Genomic DNA, 15496 nt, shown 5'->3' on the forward strand with positions numbered 1-15496 from the left:
ATAGACTTGAGAGCTTGGCCAAATCAGCGGCCTGTGACTCTCATCTGTAAAATGGGCTAACAGTCCCCAGCTCACAAGTGGGCTGAGGGAGTTAGATGAGAACATGCCAGTCCAGGGCCCAGCACGAGCCCAGCCCACACGAGGTGGGCATTAAGCATCTCTTCCCCTCTGCCCCTTTTTCTTTACTCTTTACTCTACATTCTCTTAACAGTGGGTGGCCACAGCTGATCACATCACCGCATTGCCCCAGAGAGGGACTGACTAGTGTGAGCCAGAGAGGACAGCTCACTTCCTGATCTGTCACATGCCTGGGTTCTCACCAGCCTCCCAGTGGCCCATTTTCTTAGTGGCATTCACTGCTGACTCACTTGGCTTGTGGTCAGCTCTGAACCCAGGGTCTTTTTCAGCTCTCTCTTTACCCTGCCACCACTCCCCAGCCTAGGATTTGTGGCGTGGGAATGGAATCATTATCAAAGAACATTCTGTTTAGTTGACCCTTCTCAGGGAGCCAGTAGCATTGCTAGACCGACAGTTTCACCAGGGCAGGGGCCACATCGACTTTGACCACTTTCATTTTCTACCAACTAGAGTGCTGCTGTTCTAGATCTAGTGACATTCACTCAGTTTGTGTCTGACTCTGCAACTCCATGGACTATACAGTCCATGGAATTCTCCAGGCCAGAATACTGGAGTGGGTAGCTGTTCTCTTTTCCAGGGGATCTTCCCAACCCAGGGATTGAACCCAGGTCTCTCGCATTGCAGCTGGATTCTTTACCAGCTGAGGTACCAGCGAAGTCCAAGAATACTGGAGTGGGTAGCCTATCCCTTCTCCAGTGGATCTTCCCGACCCAGGAATCAAATCGGGGTCTCCTGCATTGCAGGCAGATTCTTTACCAGCTGAGCTACCCGGGAAGCCCTAGGTACTTAGTTGAACAAATGAATGTATTTTGAACTGTTCCCTGTCTTCCAGGAGATTGCCACCTGCTCTGGGACAGCATCTTTAGAAAAGCAAATAAGTGAAAACTTGAGAGTTTAAGTTGACCAATAAATGAGCTGTAAACTGAGTCCCACAAGCACAGGCAGTGGAAGGACAGTGGCCTGTGAACCTAGACTTGGGTTTGAATTCCAGCTCTGCTAATCATTAACTTAACTTGCTGCCTTTAATTAAGCAAGTTGCTTTTGGCTGAGCCTCGGTTTTCTTCCTGAAAAAATGAGATATCAGTATTTTAGAGTTATTGAGGATTAAATACAAGTATACGTGGGAACCCGCCAGCATGAGAAGCCCGTGATCTCGGTTTGTGTCATTCACTGTCTCTGAAGCGCCTCCGCCCTTTGACTGCCACTGCCTCCTGCAGTTTGATCCAAGTCTCACCCCTCCTCTTAGACCTTTGCTCACTCAGCCTTTGTCTCCCCTCCCTCCCCCAACAAAGCTGGACTCTACCTGACACCCAGCACACTTGTCCAACATTTGTTTAAGCCAGCATGACCAACCATACATGAAGAAAGCAGACTGAGTGGGAGTTTTACATGGAATCTCCCCCTTAAGCTTTAAATGTCTTTTTCATTAAATTTTTTTTAACTTTTCATTTTGAAATATTTGCAGACTTGCAAAAATAATACCAAGACTTCCCATATGCCCTTTACCCAAGCTTCCTTAAATGTTAACATCTTATATAACCAAACCATTTTCGAAACCAGGAAAGCACACTCCACCGTCCTGTTAACTAATCTACAGTTCCTATTCAAGTGCCATCAGTTGTCCCGCTGACGTCCTTTTTCTGACCCAGGGCATTCCGTGGGATTTAGCTGTCATGTCTCTTTGGTCTCCGCCTCTGACGGCTCCTCAGTCTTCACTTGCCTCCACGTCCTTGATACTTTAGACAGATGCTGCTGACCAGTCGTTTTGCATCGTGACCCTGAGTTTGGATTTGTCTTCTTGTAATTCATCTGAGTTGTGCATTTTGAGCAAGTTCCCCACGGGTGGAATGGGGTGCCCTCCCCAGTACGTCATATCAGGAGGCACATGACGTGTCTCTTTGCTGATGACACTCATTTTGGTCACTTGATTAAGATGATGGTCTGTTGAGTTTCTCCTCTTGTGAGGTTACTCTTTTCCCCTTGATGATTAATAGAGATTTTGTGGGGGAGGTACTTAGAAGGTATGTAAGTATCTTGTTCCTCATCAGACTTTTGATTTACTTATTTCTTTACATCTATGTAGATTTGGGGCTCATAGCATTTTACTACTAACATTGCCCCTTCTTTGGCCAGTGGGAGCCCCTTTAAGCTGGCTTCTTTTTTTTTTTTTTAATTTATTTATTTTAATTGGAGGCTAATTACTTTACAATATTGTAGTGGTTTTTGCCTAAGCTGGCTTCTTGTCCTTTTATTGCATCTCATCATTCTTTCTTGCTTTCTGACATAAGAAGATACTCCCAAGTTCATCTTGCATTTTCCCTATCCAAATCAGCCATTTCTCCAAGGAGCTGATTCCTTTTGGTAAAGAGTGATATTTAGAAACCAAGATTTGAGGGCTTGATGTGCTCATTGCTATCTGGCTGTCACTTGTCACTCACTGTTCCTGTACCCTCTCTACAGAATGAGCTAGGAAAAAATATATATGTGGTGTGTATTTACACATGAATATCTCTCTGTGTATGCTGAAAACCATGAATTCACAGCAATACCTTCATTTCTACTGTGACACCGCAAGGTTTATTCTACGTTTTTCTCCAGATGTTATGTCCCTTCTCCAAAAGTGAGGCGCCTGGCCCCTGTTGTCCTTACTGTATGTATAAACTTGATCAGCTCCCCCACATGTAACGATCTCCCATCTCTCTCTCTCACCCCTCTCTGGTTCTGACAGTCTGCTCTAGACAACCTCCACCTCCTCACTCTGAGTGGCCTCCGACTTCCCATAAAACTCCCAGTTTTTTTTTTTTTTTTTTTAGTTCTACCAGTTTATTGCAACCAACCCATCTCCCTCCACCCTCATGCTCAGTCATGTAGCCCCATGGACTGCAGCCCAGCAGGCTCCTCTGTCCATGGACTTTTCCAGGCAAGAATACTGGAGTGGGTTGCCATTTCCTTCTCCAAAACTTCCAGTTTTGAAATGGTGCCTCATATATTATTTAAACCATGAGGCCTGTTTCTGACTGTGCCCTGGCATTAACTGAACCAGGAAGCTGGCTTCTAGGGCCCTCCTGCCTCTCCAGCACACTAGAGCCTGTCCTCTCCTCAGCCTCTGCTCTCGCTGTGATCACTGCCTGGACCGGCACCTGCCCTTTTCTCCCATCCTCCTGCTGTGTTCACACGTCACTTCTTGCAGGAAGCTTCAAGGTCGCCCTGGGTGCCCTCTGTGGGCTCCTCCACCCTGTGATGAAGCACCACTGTGTTCTCCTTCTGTGTCCTCCTTTGTCTCTGCTGCTTAACTGTAGGTGCGCAGAGCCAAGGGCCCGTTCTATCTCCATGTCCCTAGTAGGTGAAGGAGGGGTAGTGCACAGTAGGTATTCGTACGTGTGTGTCAAAGAAGCATTCATAGTCATAGCAAATACTCATAGAGCACTTTTAGATTCCAGGCATGCTCTAAATGCTTCATATTATGCACCAAGTCATTTGGTCCTAATCCCTATGCTGTGAGATGGTTACTCTTGTCCCCATTTTGCAGACAAGGAAACTGAGGCACAGAGAGGTTCTGTGAGGCACCCAAGGTCACACAGTCCTAGGGTCACCTTCGAGCGCAGGCAGGCTCACTCCCCAGTACATGCTCTCTCCCCTCTAACCTGCCTCCCAAAGTAAAAGGGGCAGCATTTTCAGAATGAGGGAGGTGATAGTTGAGTCACGTGAGGCTCCCCTCCCTCCTGACCATAGCAGCCCCACTTTTGTGCCCTCTGGGGCCTAAGCACCAGTGACTGGTGGCTGAGCAGGTAGGAGAGAAAGTGATACATTTCAGCTCTGCAGCTCACAGGAGTTTTTTCTCCCTCTAGGTCTTGGGAAACCAAGCACCTTTCACGTGTAATTAGAGTGAGTGCCCAGGAGTCAAGGATGCGGCCTTAAGCAAGATTTCTAAGTCATTGCAGTGGGATTGGCAGGGCACTAAGCTTGTTTCCCAATCACCCGAGAGAAACCACCCGAGCCCATCAGCCCTGGGGGATGGAGCAGCCAGCCTCTGCGCGCAGAAGCGGGGAAACTAAGTGCTCGAAGTGTGTTCCCTGGGAGTGCTGCATGTCAGCACCTCCGCAGACGTTTCTTTTCCTTATTCCTCTCGGTAGCTGAGCAGGGTCTCATGGTAGCAGCCCCATTTTTACAGAAAAGGAAACTGAGGCTAAGAGATCTGACATCATTTGCTTGACGTCACACAGCAAGGAAGAAGACCAGGCAAGATTTGAAACCAGGACACCTCAGATTCTAGGGCCTGAACTCTTAAAAACAACTGGCCATGTCTGCCTGACTCTAGAGTCCCCAGTTTCACCACCCCCCAGCTCCTGTCTGCTCTGGTGGGATCCCTATGAAAGAAAGGCATGTGCTTTGCCTCTGGGCAGAAACCCACAGTTGCGGGAGCCAGCGCTGTCACGAGCTGATGTCGGCCCGGACAGGATTTTCTGTTAGCCTCCTGCCTTTGAGTTCAGGAGACTCCACCACAAGGACCCCACAGGAGCCCGGAAAGAGGGGAGTGGGAACAGGAGAAGGTGGAGGCAGGAAGGGGAAGAGGGGGCGGGGAGCTGACGCCAGGCGAGAAGGCAGCGTCAGAGAACTCAGGAAAGACTGCATTCCCCTGTTCCCTTGGCGTCAGCACTCGAGCTCAGTTCACTCCCCCGACGCTTGCTGAGGACGTGCTGTGCCCCAGGCCCAGGCAAGAGGCTGGGGGTGCAGCTGGGATGACACCTAAGGAGTCCCAGCCCTGGTGGAGGACACACTCTGATGGGGGCAAGACCAGCCAGGAGCCATAGGCATCTGAGGGGTCCCGGGCATCTGCCTCGGGCTGATACGTTGTGACTAGGCAGGTGTGGGGCCCCGGGGGGTCCTTCAGGCCTCTTGGAGGAGCTGGCTTTGGGAAGGATGGCCGCTGCTGACCCGGGGGGGCCCCCAGCCAGCACTGTTCCCCCCACTGCCTGGCATCTGTGCCCTGTGCCCACCTCACCCCGTCCCCTCTGCTCTCCGCAGGTTTGACATCTACAGGAAGGTGCCCAAGGACCTCACACAGCCAACGTACACTGGCGCCATCAGTGAGTAGCCCCCTGCGTGCCCTCACGCTACCCTCCATACCTGTGCCCATCCACCCCCTGCAGAAACGCTGGGCCAGGGTGGGAGACGGGGAGACAGGCAGAGGGAAGAAAGGACGGGCATCCTGCCGGGCCCTGTGTCTAGTCAGTCCTTCAGCCCAGCCGTGTCCTTGCTGTAACCCCACAAAGCATAGCATCACCTGTTTCTGGAAGGAGACACCAGAAATCATCAAGGGTAGCTGCCCCTGGGAGGGGAAATGGGGCCTGGGGGTTGGAGGACGACTTTTCTCTCCACACCTTTCAGACTGTGTGAGTTTTTGGTGTAAGGATGTTTCTATCCCTTTAAAAAAGTAACCATCTCTCACAGATTTGGGTTTCTGACTGCCAGTCTTCACTAAAAGGATCCAGGCTCCCGGGAGAAATGGCTGAGAGCAGGGCTGGGGCAAGAAGTGTACAAAATAAACCTGGACTCCTTGTGCTGAAAAACAAAAAAGTGCACAGAGGGAAAAAAAGGGTGGGGGCATGTCACCAGGCCCCAGGAGCCAACCCGAAAGAGGGCAAAGCCCAAGCTGCGGCAGTTTGAGTAACACAGTAAATAATGGTATGGACTTCCCTGCTGATCCAGGGGTTAAGAATCTGCCTGCCAATGCAGGGGATATGGGCTCGATGCCTGGTCTGGGATAATTCCGCACGCTACGGAGCAACCAAGCCCATGCACCTCAACTACGGAGCCCGCGAGCCAAAGCTAAAGAGAAGGCACCTCATTGAGAAGCCTTTGCACTGCAACTAGAGAATAGCCACCACTCCCTGCAACAAGAGAAAGCCTGCGTGCAACAGTGAAGACCCAGCATAGCCATAAATAAGTGAAACAAAAATAATAGCACTATTGGCTTATTGCCAAAGAATTAAGAAAAAGGTCCGTGAGTCTGGAGTGATCTAAATAAATGGGGGAGAAAGGATGGATCTTCCTTATAGAGGAATTCTAAATGATATATATTAATATACCCACTTCCCGGAGGTACAAATCAACTCTCCTCTCCCGGAGTGTGGGCTAGTGACTCGCTATTAAAGAGGACAGAATGGAAAGGAAACAGTGACTATGGTGGAGACATCCAGAGGTGGCCCCGTGACTGAGTGACGAAGGTTAGCATCAGCCAGTGAGAGAGAGGTCACGTGGATGTCATCCATCCGGCCCCCACCGTGGGGTGTGATGGGAGGAGCACCTCACCTCCGTGGGATCTTCCCCCCAAAGCACAGCCCGGTGCAGTCATGGGAAAGCAGCAGACCCCCCCGCCAACCCAGCCTGGGGACCCTCTTCAGGACACCTGGCCAGCACCCTTCAAAAGTGGCAAGGTCTTGAAAACCAAGAAGAGACTTGAGGAACCGTCACAGATTTGAGACTAAGGACACAATGACGAATGGCAAAATGGGATCCCAGGCCAGGTCCTGGAACAGAAAATGGGCACCAGAGGGGAAATTAGCGATCTAATAAATCTGTAGCTTAGTCAGCAGTTGTAGTGTTAATTTCTTCAATTTGACCAATATACCAGCGTTATATAAGGTGTTAACAAAGGGGAAGCTGAGTGAAGAGTGTATGGGAACTGTCTGTGCTATTTTTGTGTTCTATTATTATTCCTCAATAAAGTTTATTTTAAATAAAAACAAACCAAAAGCAGCTTGCAAGCAGGAATGCTCTACCCACATTTTCCCAATGAGAAAATGGACTCAGAGAAGCGAAGCGACTTGTCTGAAGTTTCACAGCTTGCAAGTGGTGGGCCTCCCTGTACCCACCCTCGCCTCTCCAGCACTTCATGTGGGAGAGGGAACCTCCCCGTGGCCAGCCCCCTGAGCGGGGCCCTGGAGCAGGGCAGTCGGACAAGAGGCCACTGCTGCCTCCCAGAGCAGGCTGCTGTCAGGTCGGGGATGACGCTGGGGACTCCCTGCAGCCCAGCCAGCCCTGCCAAGCTCTCCCTCCTCCAGCTTCAGTCATCCAAGCTCCAGGTGCCTTCTGGAGCCTGGACCTCCACATGCCTGGAGAAGAGGACAGAGCAGCCTGGCAGCAGGCTTCAGGTCTGGCAGAGCTGGGTTCATTCTCCCGTTTAGCAGCTGGGTGACCTTCGGAAAGTTGGTGCACCTCTCTGAGCCTCAGTTTTCTGATCTGGGGATTAAATGTGATCACACCTGTCAAGCATAGGATACATGCCAAACCCTCCAAGCTCAGACCACACGCCTCTTCTCATTACTGTCCTCCTGGAGCCCACGGCCCATGAGGATCAGCGACTGCAGGAGCTGTGGCACTTCGTGCCTTGATCCCCAAGGAAAAGGTATTTGGGGGACATGAAGAAAGGGGCTTGTTCATCTGTCCATTCAATGAATTTGTGAACCTTGGTCACAAAATTCCAATGAGGTTTCCTGTCTTCTTCCTACAACCATCCAAGAGCCCAGACCATTTCTTTGCAGGCTCTGCAGTCCTCTCCCTTGTCAAATATGTTTAACAATCAGGTCTGTGTCCTAGAATTTAAAAAAAAACATATTCAGGCTTTGCAATACCTGCGTCATCATTTTACCTGCTCTCTCCAGGCAGAGCGTGCCAGGCACACCATCGCTCCCTGCCCTTTTCCAGCTGATGTCTTGCACACCTTTCAGACCAGCATGTAGATGGCCACCACGTGCCTCTTTCCAGCTGTGTTGTGTTCCATTGTCCAGCCGCCCCACAGTTTATGTAACCAGCCTCCTGAGGCTGGGCGTTTTGATCCCAGCTTATTGCTATTACAGACAGCCTTGTCCATATGTTTTTGTATCCTTGTATGGTTATTTCTGTAAGGTAACCTTCCTAGAAGAGGAATTACTGGGTCATAGGACATGTGCATTGTAAAATGTAGAAGGTACTGCCAAATGACCCTCCGGGGACATGGTCTGCTTTGCAGGCTTGAGCACAGTGTGCAAGAGGGCAAGTTCCCTTGCACAAAAGGAAAGGCGTAAGCATGGGAAGCCAGCCCTTACCGACCATTTAGTGAACAAATATTTATCCACCAGGTCTGAGGCCGGGCCCCGTGCCAAGTCCTGGGACCACGCTGATGAATGGGCTTCGGTCATTGTCCTTGAAGAGCGCATGGCTGAGCAGGAGGGCAGGCACAGAAACATGCCATTTCCTGACGTCACCCTTAGCGCTATTAATAACAGAAGGAAGCAGCAAGGGTGTTGGAGACTCAGAGGTCGAGGTTCGAATTTTGCCTCCTGCACTGAGGCGGCCGTGTGGCCTTGGACAAACCCCCCGACTTGCCAGCGTCTGGGGTCTTGGGTCCAGGGCCCCCTTTACTGGTTCCACCGGCCTCCCAGGAGCGAACGTGGGGTCACATTCCTACTGTCCCGTGCCCAAGTCAATTTCAGAAGGAGTCTGGAGTCAGCGTGCCTGAGCATCTTGCCCAAACATGGACTGAAAAACGCTTCAGTATCAGAAAGCTTTTTTGGTGGAAATGCTTCCTACCTGTCTTCACATTTCTCATTCATTCACTCACTTGACTCAGATGTTTATTTCCTGCCTTCTCTGAGCCAGGTGCTCTGCTAAGCCCTGAGGCCCCAGTGGTGCTGAGCTGTTGTCTGACCCCCAGTCTGGAAACAGTGTAGGAACAGTGGACCCGCAGCCTGGGCTGCTGGACGCTGCGACTCCGCTGAACAAACGCTGCGCTTACCCCACTGCTGGGTCCATGCCTGGGCCATCTGCAGGCTTGGGGCAAGGAAGGCAGCTAGAAAATTTGGATTCCTCTCAGTTGGCATTGACCTTCAAAATCACCTCCTAAGTCTGTGCCTGTTCATCCTTATAGCAACCAATTGTCTTCTGGGACTTGAAGGTGGGATGGGAGAGGTGAAAATGACTGAAATGTGAGTCAGAAAAGGTGTGAGATGCAGGTAAAGGGTGCTTTGCCCAGCTGGCTGTTTTTTTGTTTTTGTTTTTAATCAGGAGGCATCATAGCTGCAGTGGCTTATTTGCAGGTAAGAAGGGGAAGGCTGTGAGTCTGGGAAATTTGGATTGCCAGCCAGTCTTCTGCAGTGGATTTGTTCAGCAGCTGGAGAAGACATTTGACATTAATTTCTATGCCATGAGAACAAACCACATGGCCACTCTGTATAAACTGATGTGACTCCTGCCTGGACATAGGTTGCTGCATGAGCAAAGCATGTGGACACTGTTCTCTTTGCTTAGAGGAAAAACTCCTATGCTCGTGGCAGGACACAAGACTGTAGGGGCAGTACCTCTGGGCAGGGGGCTCTGGGTCGGGAGTGAGAAGGAGACTTGCATGGTATGCCTTTTTATACAGATTGATGATTTTTCTTATCATTTAGAGTAAAACCCTTAAACTCTGCTCATACAGCTTTTCTCACAGTTTGGAAGAATGGGGGAGTCCCTCCAGCATGCCCCCTATCTGGGTGTGGGTTTGGAGGTTTGGTGGGGACTCTGGGGTGTCCCTGTGCCATCCTTCTCTTGGGCTCTGAGATCTCAGGGTACTTTTCTTGGGGCATTGGCTCCAGAACGGTCAGGTTTCAGCCCCCCACCCGGTGTGTTCTGGGGTCAGACCCTTCCCTTCTATGAGCTTTCATTTCTGCACCCTCCATGAGGGCTTGTGCCCTCTGCCACACGGCAGCATGACGTGATCTGTATCTATGAATGTTCCCACAACAGGGCATGTTAGGTGCCCCTCAGACACTTGTTCTCCGCCTTCTTCCCTCCGAACACATCTTTGCCTGTTCGTTTTACCATGAACAGGTGATGCAGTAATAACGCTGCTGCTGCTGCTGAACACCTGGCTTCAGCATCTGTCAGGATGGCCTAGTCCCCCCGGTGCTGGCTGTCGAGAATGCAGCTGAATCAGTAGGTGGGACTGACTGAGAACTTTTTTCTTCGTGGGAAACTGAGGGTCAACCCATTTGCTGCTTCCTGAAAGCAGCGAACCCACCAGGGTCTCCCTGATGACAATCCTAAAATGAGCTAATGCTTGCACCGTTATTACCTGTCAGGCACCGTTTCAAGCCCAGAGTCTGTGTTGTGGAAACTCTCAAGCAGTCCCGTAAGGCAGGTGTTACTATTGGTGCCATTTTGCAGATGAAGAAACAAGCAGAGAGAGGTTAATTAGCTTACCCAGAGACACACAGCATGTGAGTTAGCAGGGACACGCCTCTATGATATACCCGGATGAGGTGCGCTGAGCCCGTGTTCTGTATTTTGGGGCCTGGCTTCCTGTCTTCCACAAAGCCTATTATCATCTTCTATGTACCCAGTCCCAGGCCAGACGCTGGGGTTGTGGAGTTTTTGCCTTCCGGGTTATCCAGCTAGTGAAAGGCAGGACTGCAGATAATCAATAACATGTGGAAGGTGTTCATATGGAGGCTGGTGGCACAGAAGAAAGAGGGACCGATTCCACCTCTAAGGCCTGGAGGAGCTTCCCACCAGAAGGGGCATTTGAGTTGGGCCTCAACCTGGGAGGATGAGTAGGGGTTCACCAGGCAGAGATGGTGACGAAGGAGGAGGCGTGAAGACGGGGAGGTGCCTTCCAGACAGAGGATCCTCGCATTTAGGGACCAGCACATGGCCCAGGGTGGCTGGATAGTTAGATGTTGCGGGTGCTGTCGGGAGATGGGGCTGGAGAAGAATTGAGGGCCAGCCACAGGGGTGCTTGTTATGTCCTGCCCCAAGAAATGACTCCAGGGTCACAAATCCCAGCCTCGCCAGGGGCCAGGCAGGCAAGACAAATATGAGTGACGTGGGATGACCCTGGAGCTCCGTTCCACTCTCTGTGTTTAGACTTGTAGGACCGTCAGTCCCTCCCACGGAGAGCCTTCTCTGGAAGCGCGGTTCTGGGTGTCCTCGGTTCTCACCTCTGATGGGGACTCGGGCACGTTGATGAGTCCACAGCACGTTGATGAGTCCACAGAGAGAGCCTTCTCTGGAAGCGCGGTTCTGGGTGTCCTCGGTTCTCACCTCAGATGGGGACTCGGGCACGTTGATGAGTCCACAGCACGTTGATGAGTCCACAGAGAGAGCCTTCTCTGGAAGCGCGGTTCTGGGTGTCCTCGGTTCTCACCTCTGATGGGGACTCGGGCATGTTGATGAGTCCACAGCACGTTGATGAGTCCACAGAGAGAGCCTTCTCTGGAAGTGTGGTTCTGGGTGTCCTCGGTTCTCACCTCTGATGGGGACTTGGGCACGTTGATGAGTCCACAGCAGGCGGGGAGAGATGGCAGTGGACACCCTGCCTCAGCCTTGGAATCTGGGTGGCAGGAGGGAATGCTGAGGCCTGAGGCAAACTGGTGAGCTCAGGCCACCCCCTCGTGGAAGCAGGGCTCGATTGTTCTGGAGCAGCCAGAAATCTGGGCTGTAATGTGGCATCTGCACATTGGTCGATGTCGATTCCAGGGTTTTCTCTTGCTTTGTGTTCATTTTGGCTGCGCTGGGTCTTCATTGGGGTGCACAGGCTTTCTCCTGTTACGGTGTGTGGGCTTGGTTTCCCCACATCATGTGGGGTCTTAGATCCTGGACCAGCTATCGAACCTGCGCCCCTGCATTGGAGGGTGGATTCTTCACCACTGAACCACCAGGGAAGTCCCTCCAAGTGTTAACATATATACCCACTGAGCGAAACAGAACACATCTGTGGGCCATTGAGGCAGATGTCCTTTTGTGACTGATGTCTGTGTTAAAATGTTCTTGTGGGGAGAAGCGGGGCTGGCCCCTCCGAGGACTGGCACTGGGCCTTGGCCCGTAGGAAACCAGGCTGCACAGCAGGAAGGAAGCGGCGGGTGAGGAAGGAGGCGTCGTCCGCCGCCCCCCACCTCGCACATGACTGCCTGGCCCGTCTCTCCACTCCCACCCATCCCCCTCCATGGAAAAATTGTCTTCCGTGAAATCAGTCACTGGCGCCGGAAGGGTCCCGGGCCGCTGCCTTGAAGGATCTGACCAAACCTGGGGCTCTGTCCACATGGGCAGGTCAGGTCAGCCGGAGGTGGTCTCCCTTTGTGGGAGTGGGGCTGCTTCACGTGCAGGCCAAGAGGCGGAAGGGGCTTTGGGGGGGTCTGTCTGAGGGCGGGGGCCGGCCTCCTCCTGTCAGTGCCCACCACCCCTTAACTGGGCGTCTGTGTCGTTTCTTTCAGTCTCTGTCTGCTGCTGCCTCTTCATCCTCTTCCTCTTCCTCTCGGAGCTCACTGGATTCATAACGACAGAAATGTAAGTTATACCCGCCCCGGGGTGGGCCATTCCAGAGGTTCCGGGGACCCCAGACAAGAAGAGGGAGGGGCTTGACAGAGGAGAGAAACCTCCGAACCTTCCGCCTCCCAGTTTCAAAGCCTGTGGCATCACTTCTTCCTCTGTTTCCTAAAGGGTTTTAAAGCTAGAGTAAAAACTAATGTCGCTTTGTTGAAGCCGAAGAGAAAATTTTGGTTGCCTTCTGGGGTCCGGATGGCGCCTCCTGGGTCCGCAGAGGAGCAGAAATCATTTGCTCATGTTTGCCGTCTCTGTGTTTGGCCAGTGGGCTTTTTTCCCTCTGAGTCATCACAGGGTCATTTGATGTTAGAGCTGGAAGAATTCAGAGGAAAAAAAGAGGGCAGCTTTCTACCCAAGTGGAGGCGAGGTTCTGACATCAGAGGGCAGCCCCTCCACCGCGTCCCCTCCCCTGTCCTGAGCCCACACTGGGTGCGGAGTCCGCGTGGGCTTCCTGGCAGTGATTGACGCGTTGTGAATGCATCCCGGATTCCTAGAATCATCTGTTGTCTAGATAACCCAGTAAATCCTCTGGGGCCTGTGTAGCATCGAATGCCACTGGAATTATTCAGTCACGGCCTCATCAGATGCCCCTCCAAGATGAATTAGACCCAGAAACTTCCTGCTTTCACCTCTGTCTTCCAGACCTCTTCATTTCCATGTTTACAACCCTGAAAGTCATCACGGGGCTGGGCTGTGGCCACCCACTCCCCTGTCCAACACTGGAATTCTCTTTTTCACTCATGGAATTTCTTGGTTTCCTGTGCCTCTCCGTCAGCCACAAGACAATAGGAAACGGGAAGCGTAGCTGTGCAGCCACCCCGCCTTTCATCTTCAGACGGCCCTGGGACGCAGTTGTCCCCTCTTTACAGAGGAGGAAACTGAGGCTCTGAGAGGCGGGGGGCCCTGCCCACGGTCCTGCCTCTCCCCCACCCAGCCGCCACAATTCGCTTCTGAAAATAACTTTCTGTCCTCCTCTGACGTGGGAGACTTTGTCTTCCTTGTTCCTTTGATCCTGTTTGTAGCCCTGATGATACCAAAGGCCACATGGAGCAGTAGAAAGAACACTGGACAAGGCCTTGGGAGATCCAGGGTCAGGCCTCTGCTCAGTTACTACCTGCTCTGTGACCTTGGACAAGGTGCCACCCCTCTCTGGGTCCCAGTGTTGCTGGCCAAACAAGGCAGGGTACACCAGAATCAAGGCGCCCTTCCAGGTCTGAGGAGGCTTGTCTGCTTCCTAAGACACAACCCCTTGACCAGGCAAGGGTCAGACAGAGGACTTTGTTCCCCCCAGAATGGACTCTCTCCTAGTCAAGTACGCACATTTGGGCCACTGGATATTTCACGGGTCATTGCATCGTGATTTGGAGGTAGAAGCAGGGAGAGCAGCCAGAAATTGAGACCTGCTGGTGTAACTAAGGACCTACTGTGTGCCAGGCACCTGGTGGTCTCTCCCAGGCACACCCCACTCCCTGGGAGGGGGGCTGCTGTGCAGACTACTCATGTTCTAGATGAGGTGAGAAGGGGTCCCCACGTGGCAGCTATGAGGAGGGAGCCCTGACCACGTCCCAGGTGCCAGGTGCAAGGCTTTACGTATTCCAGGCAGGGACGCTGGCAAGTGCAAAGGCCCCGAGGCAGGAGCTACCCAGTGTATGTATAGAGAGCTGGGGTGGATAGAGCAAAGTGAGCACACAGGGAGAGCAGAACGTGGAGCCAGTGGCCGCTGTGCACTGCCGTAGGTTCGTGCGGATCACCCTTGGTCCTGACCCCGGAAGTCGGGTCAGATCTGCCTGACTCACTCCTGTGCTGCACGCTCAAGAGGAGCCAAAGATGCACGCACTGACACAGACGGTCAGCAGGCAAAAAAAATGGAATGTGTCAGGCAGTGGTAGAGCTTTGAAGAAAAAGCAGGATGGGAGATAAGGAAGGTATGTGGTGTTCTGTGAGATTTTAACAAGATTATTTACCTACAAGGACCTTAACATAGAGCCTTATATACTTTAATATCAGTAGATCCATATCACTTCAGACCTTTATTCATTTCATATTTCTTCCCTGTGTAACAGAAAAAAGCAGTGTGTGTAACGAGTGCTCTTGTGAGTGTTCATTTCTTTGTCCTTTCCTGAGTTAAGAAGGGGCCTCCCTCGCCTTTTGCCGAAGTCCTGAGGGGCAGTTCCTTCAGCTGATCCTCGGCTTCACCCATAGTGAGGCAGGGCGCCGAGGGACCACCCAGCAGATGCGTTTGGACGTCAGAGCCAGTGACCGCGGCAGGAGGAGCCTGCGGCCGCGTGCAAACCAGCCAGCTCACCCGCTTACCAGGGCGGGGCCCACGCCTTCCCCAGGAGCACGGTGTGTCCCCGCCGCTCTGGCCCGTTCCCCTTTGCAGGACGTCCTCTTCTTGGCTCCTGGGGGCATTCTGGACACTCTGGCCCCACCACCTGCCTGGAGAGGAAGAAACTTGAGGGGTGAGGGGCAGAATCCAAACACAGGGGCCGTTCACTCGGTGCTTGCCTTGTGTCCGGCTCTGGGCTGATGAGCACTTCCCCGTGGGGAGAGAGGGCAGGGGGGTGAGAGGAGAGGCCTGTGGGGCCAGAGGCTCCGTCCACGATGATGCAGTGACCTTGATGCCTCCTTTCTCTCTGCGGCCTCGTGACCAAGGAGCAGGAGCTGCCCAGAGGGCGTCCTTAAGGGCGAGGACTCCACGGAACATTCCAGAGGAGTAGGAGTTGTGTCTCGGGGTCCTTCCTCTCTCAGAAGCTTCTCTGATCACCCCTGGCCCCCAGGAAGCGCTGCTGGTCCAGGAAGGACTGTGGGTCACAGTTGCTTTCCTTTTCGGGATGGCTGGCCCTCCCTGGCAATCTGGTGACCACCATGGATCGGCCTCCCCACTCCCCACCCTGAAATTGTAACCCGAGGAGATGAGGTCACTGCTGGTGGATCAACATCGCTCCAGCACTGGCCTGTGGTTCTCAGTGACATAATAGGCTATTCTGACCCAGGCGGGTGAGAGGGAGACCTGTTT

The 15496-nt window shown here is 52.5% G+C and overlaps 1 protein-coding gene across 2 annotated transcripts in view; it reads left to right on the forward strand.

The window, feature by feature from the left end:
• ERGIC1 (endoplasmic reticulum-golgi intermediate compartment 1) overlaps nt 1–15496 on the forward strand; it is a 113371-nt gene that overhangs the window by 48511 nt on the left and 49364 nt on the right. For both annotated transcript variants that reach the window (XM_027520536.1, XM_027520537.1), the window contains exons 2-3: nt 5164–5225; nt 12369–12441. In XM_027520536.1, the coding sequence (XP_027376337.1) occupies nt 5164–5225; nt 12369–12441 (135 nt within the window). The remainder of the gene's footprint in view (nt 1–5163; nt 5226–12368; nt 12442–15496) is intronic.

Source organism: Bos indicus x Bos taurus, chromosome 20 (genome assembly GCF_003369695.1).
Source record: "Bos indicus x Bos taurus breed Angus x Brahman F1 hybrid chromosome 20, Bos_hybrid_MaternalHap_v2.0, whole genome shotgun sequence".
NCBI classification, from domain to species: Eukaryota; Metazoa; Chordata; class Mammalia; order Artiodactyla; family Bovidae; genus Bos; species Bos indicus x Bos taurus.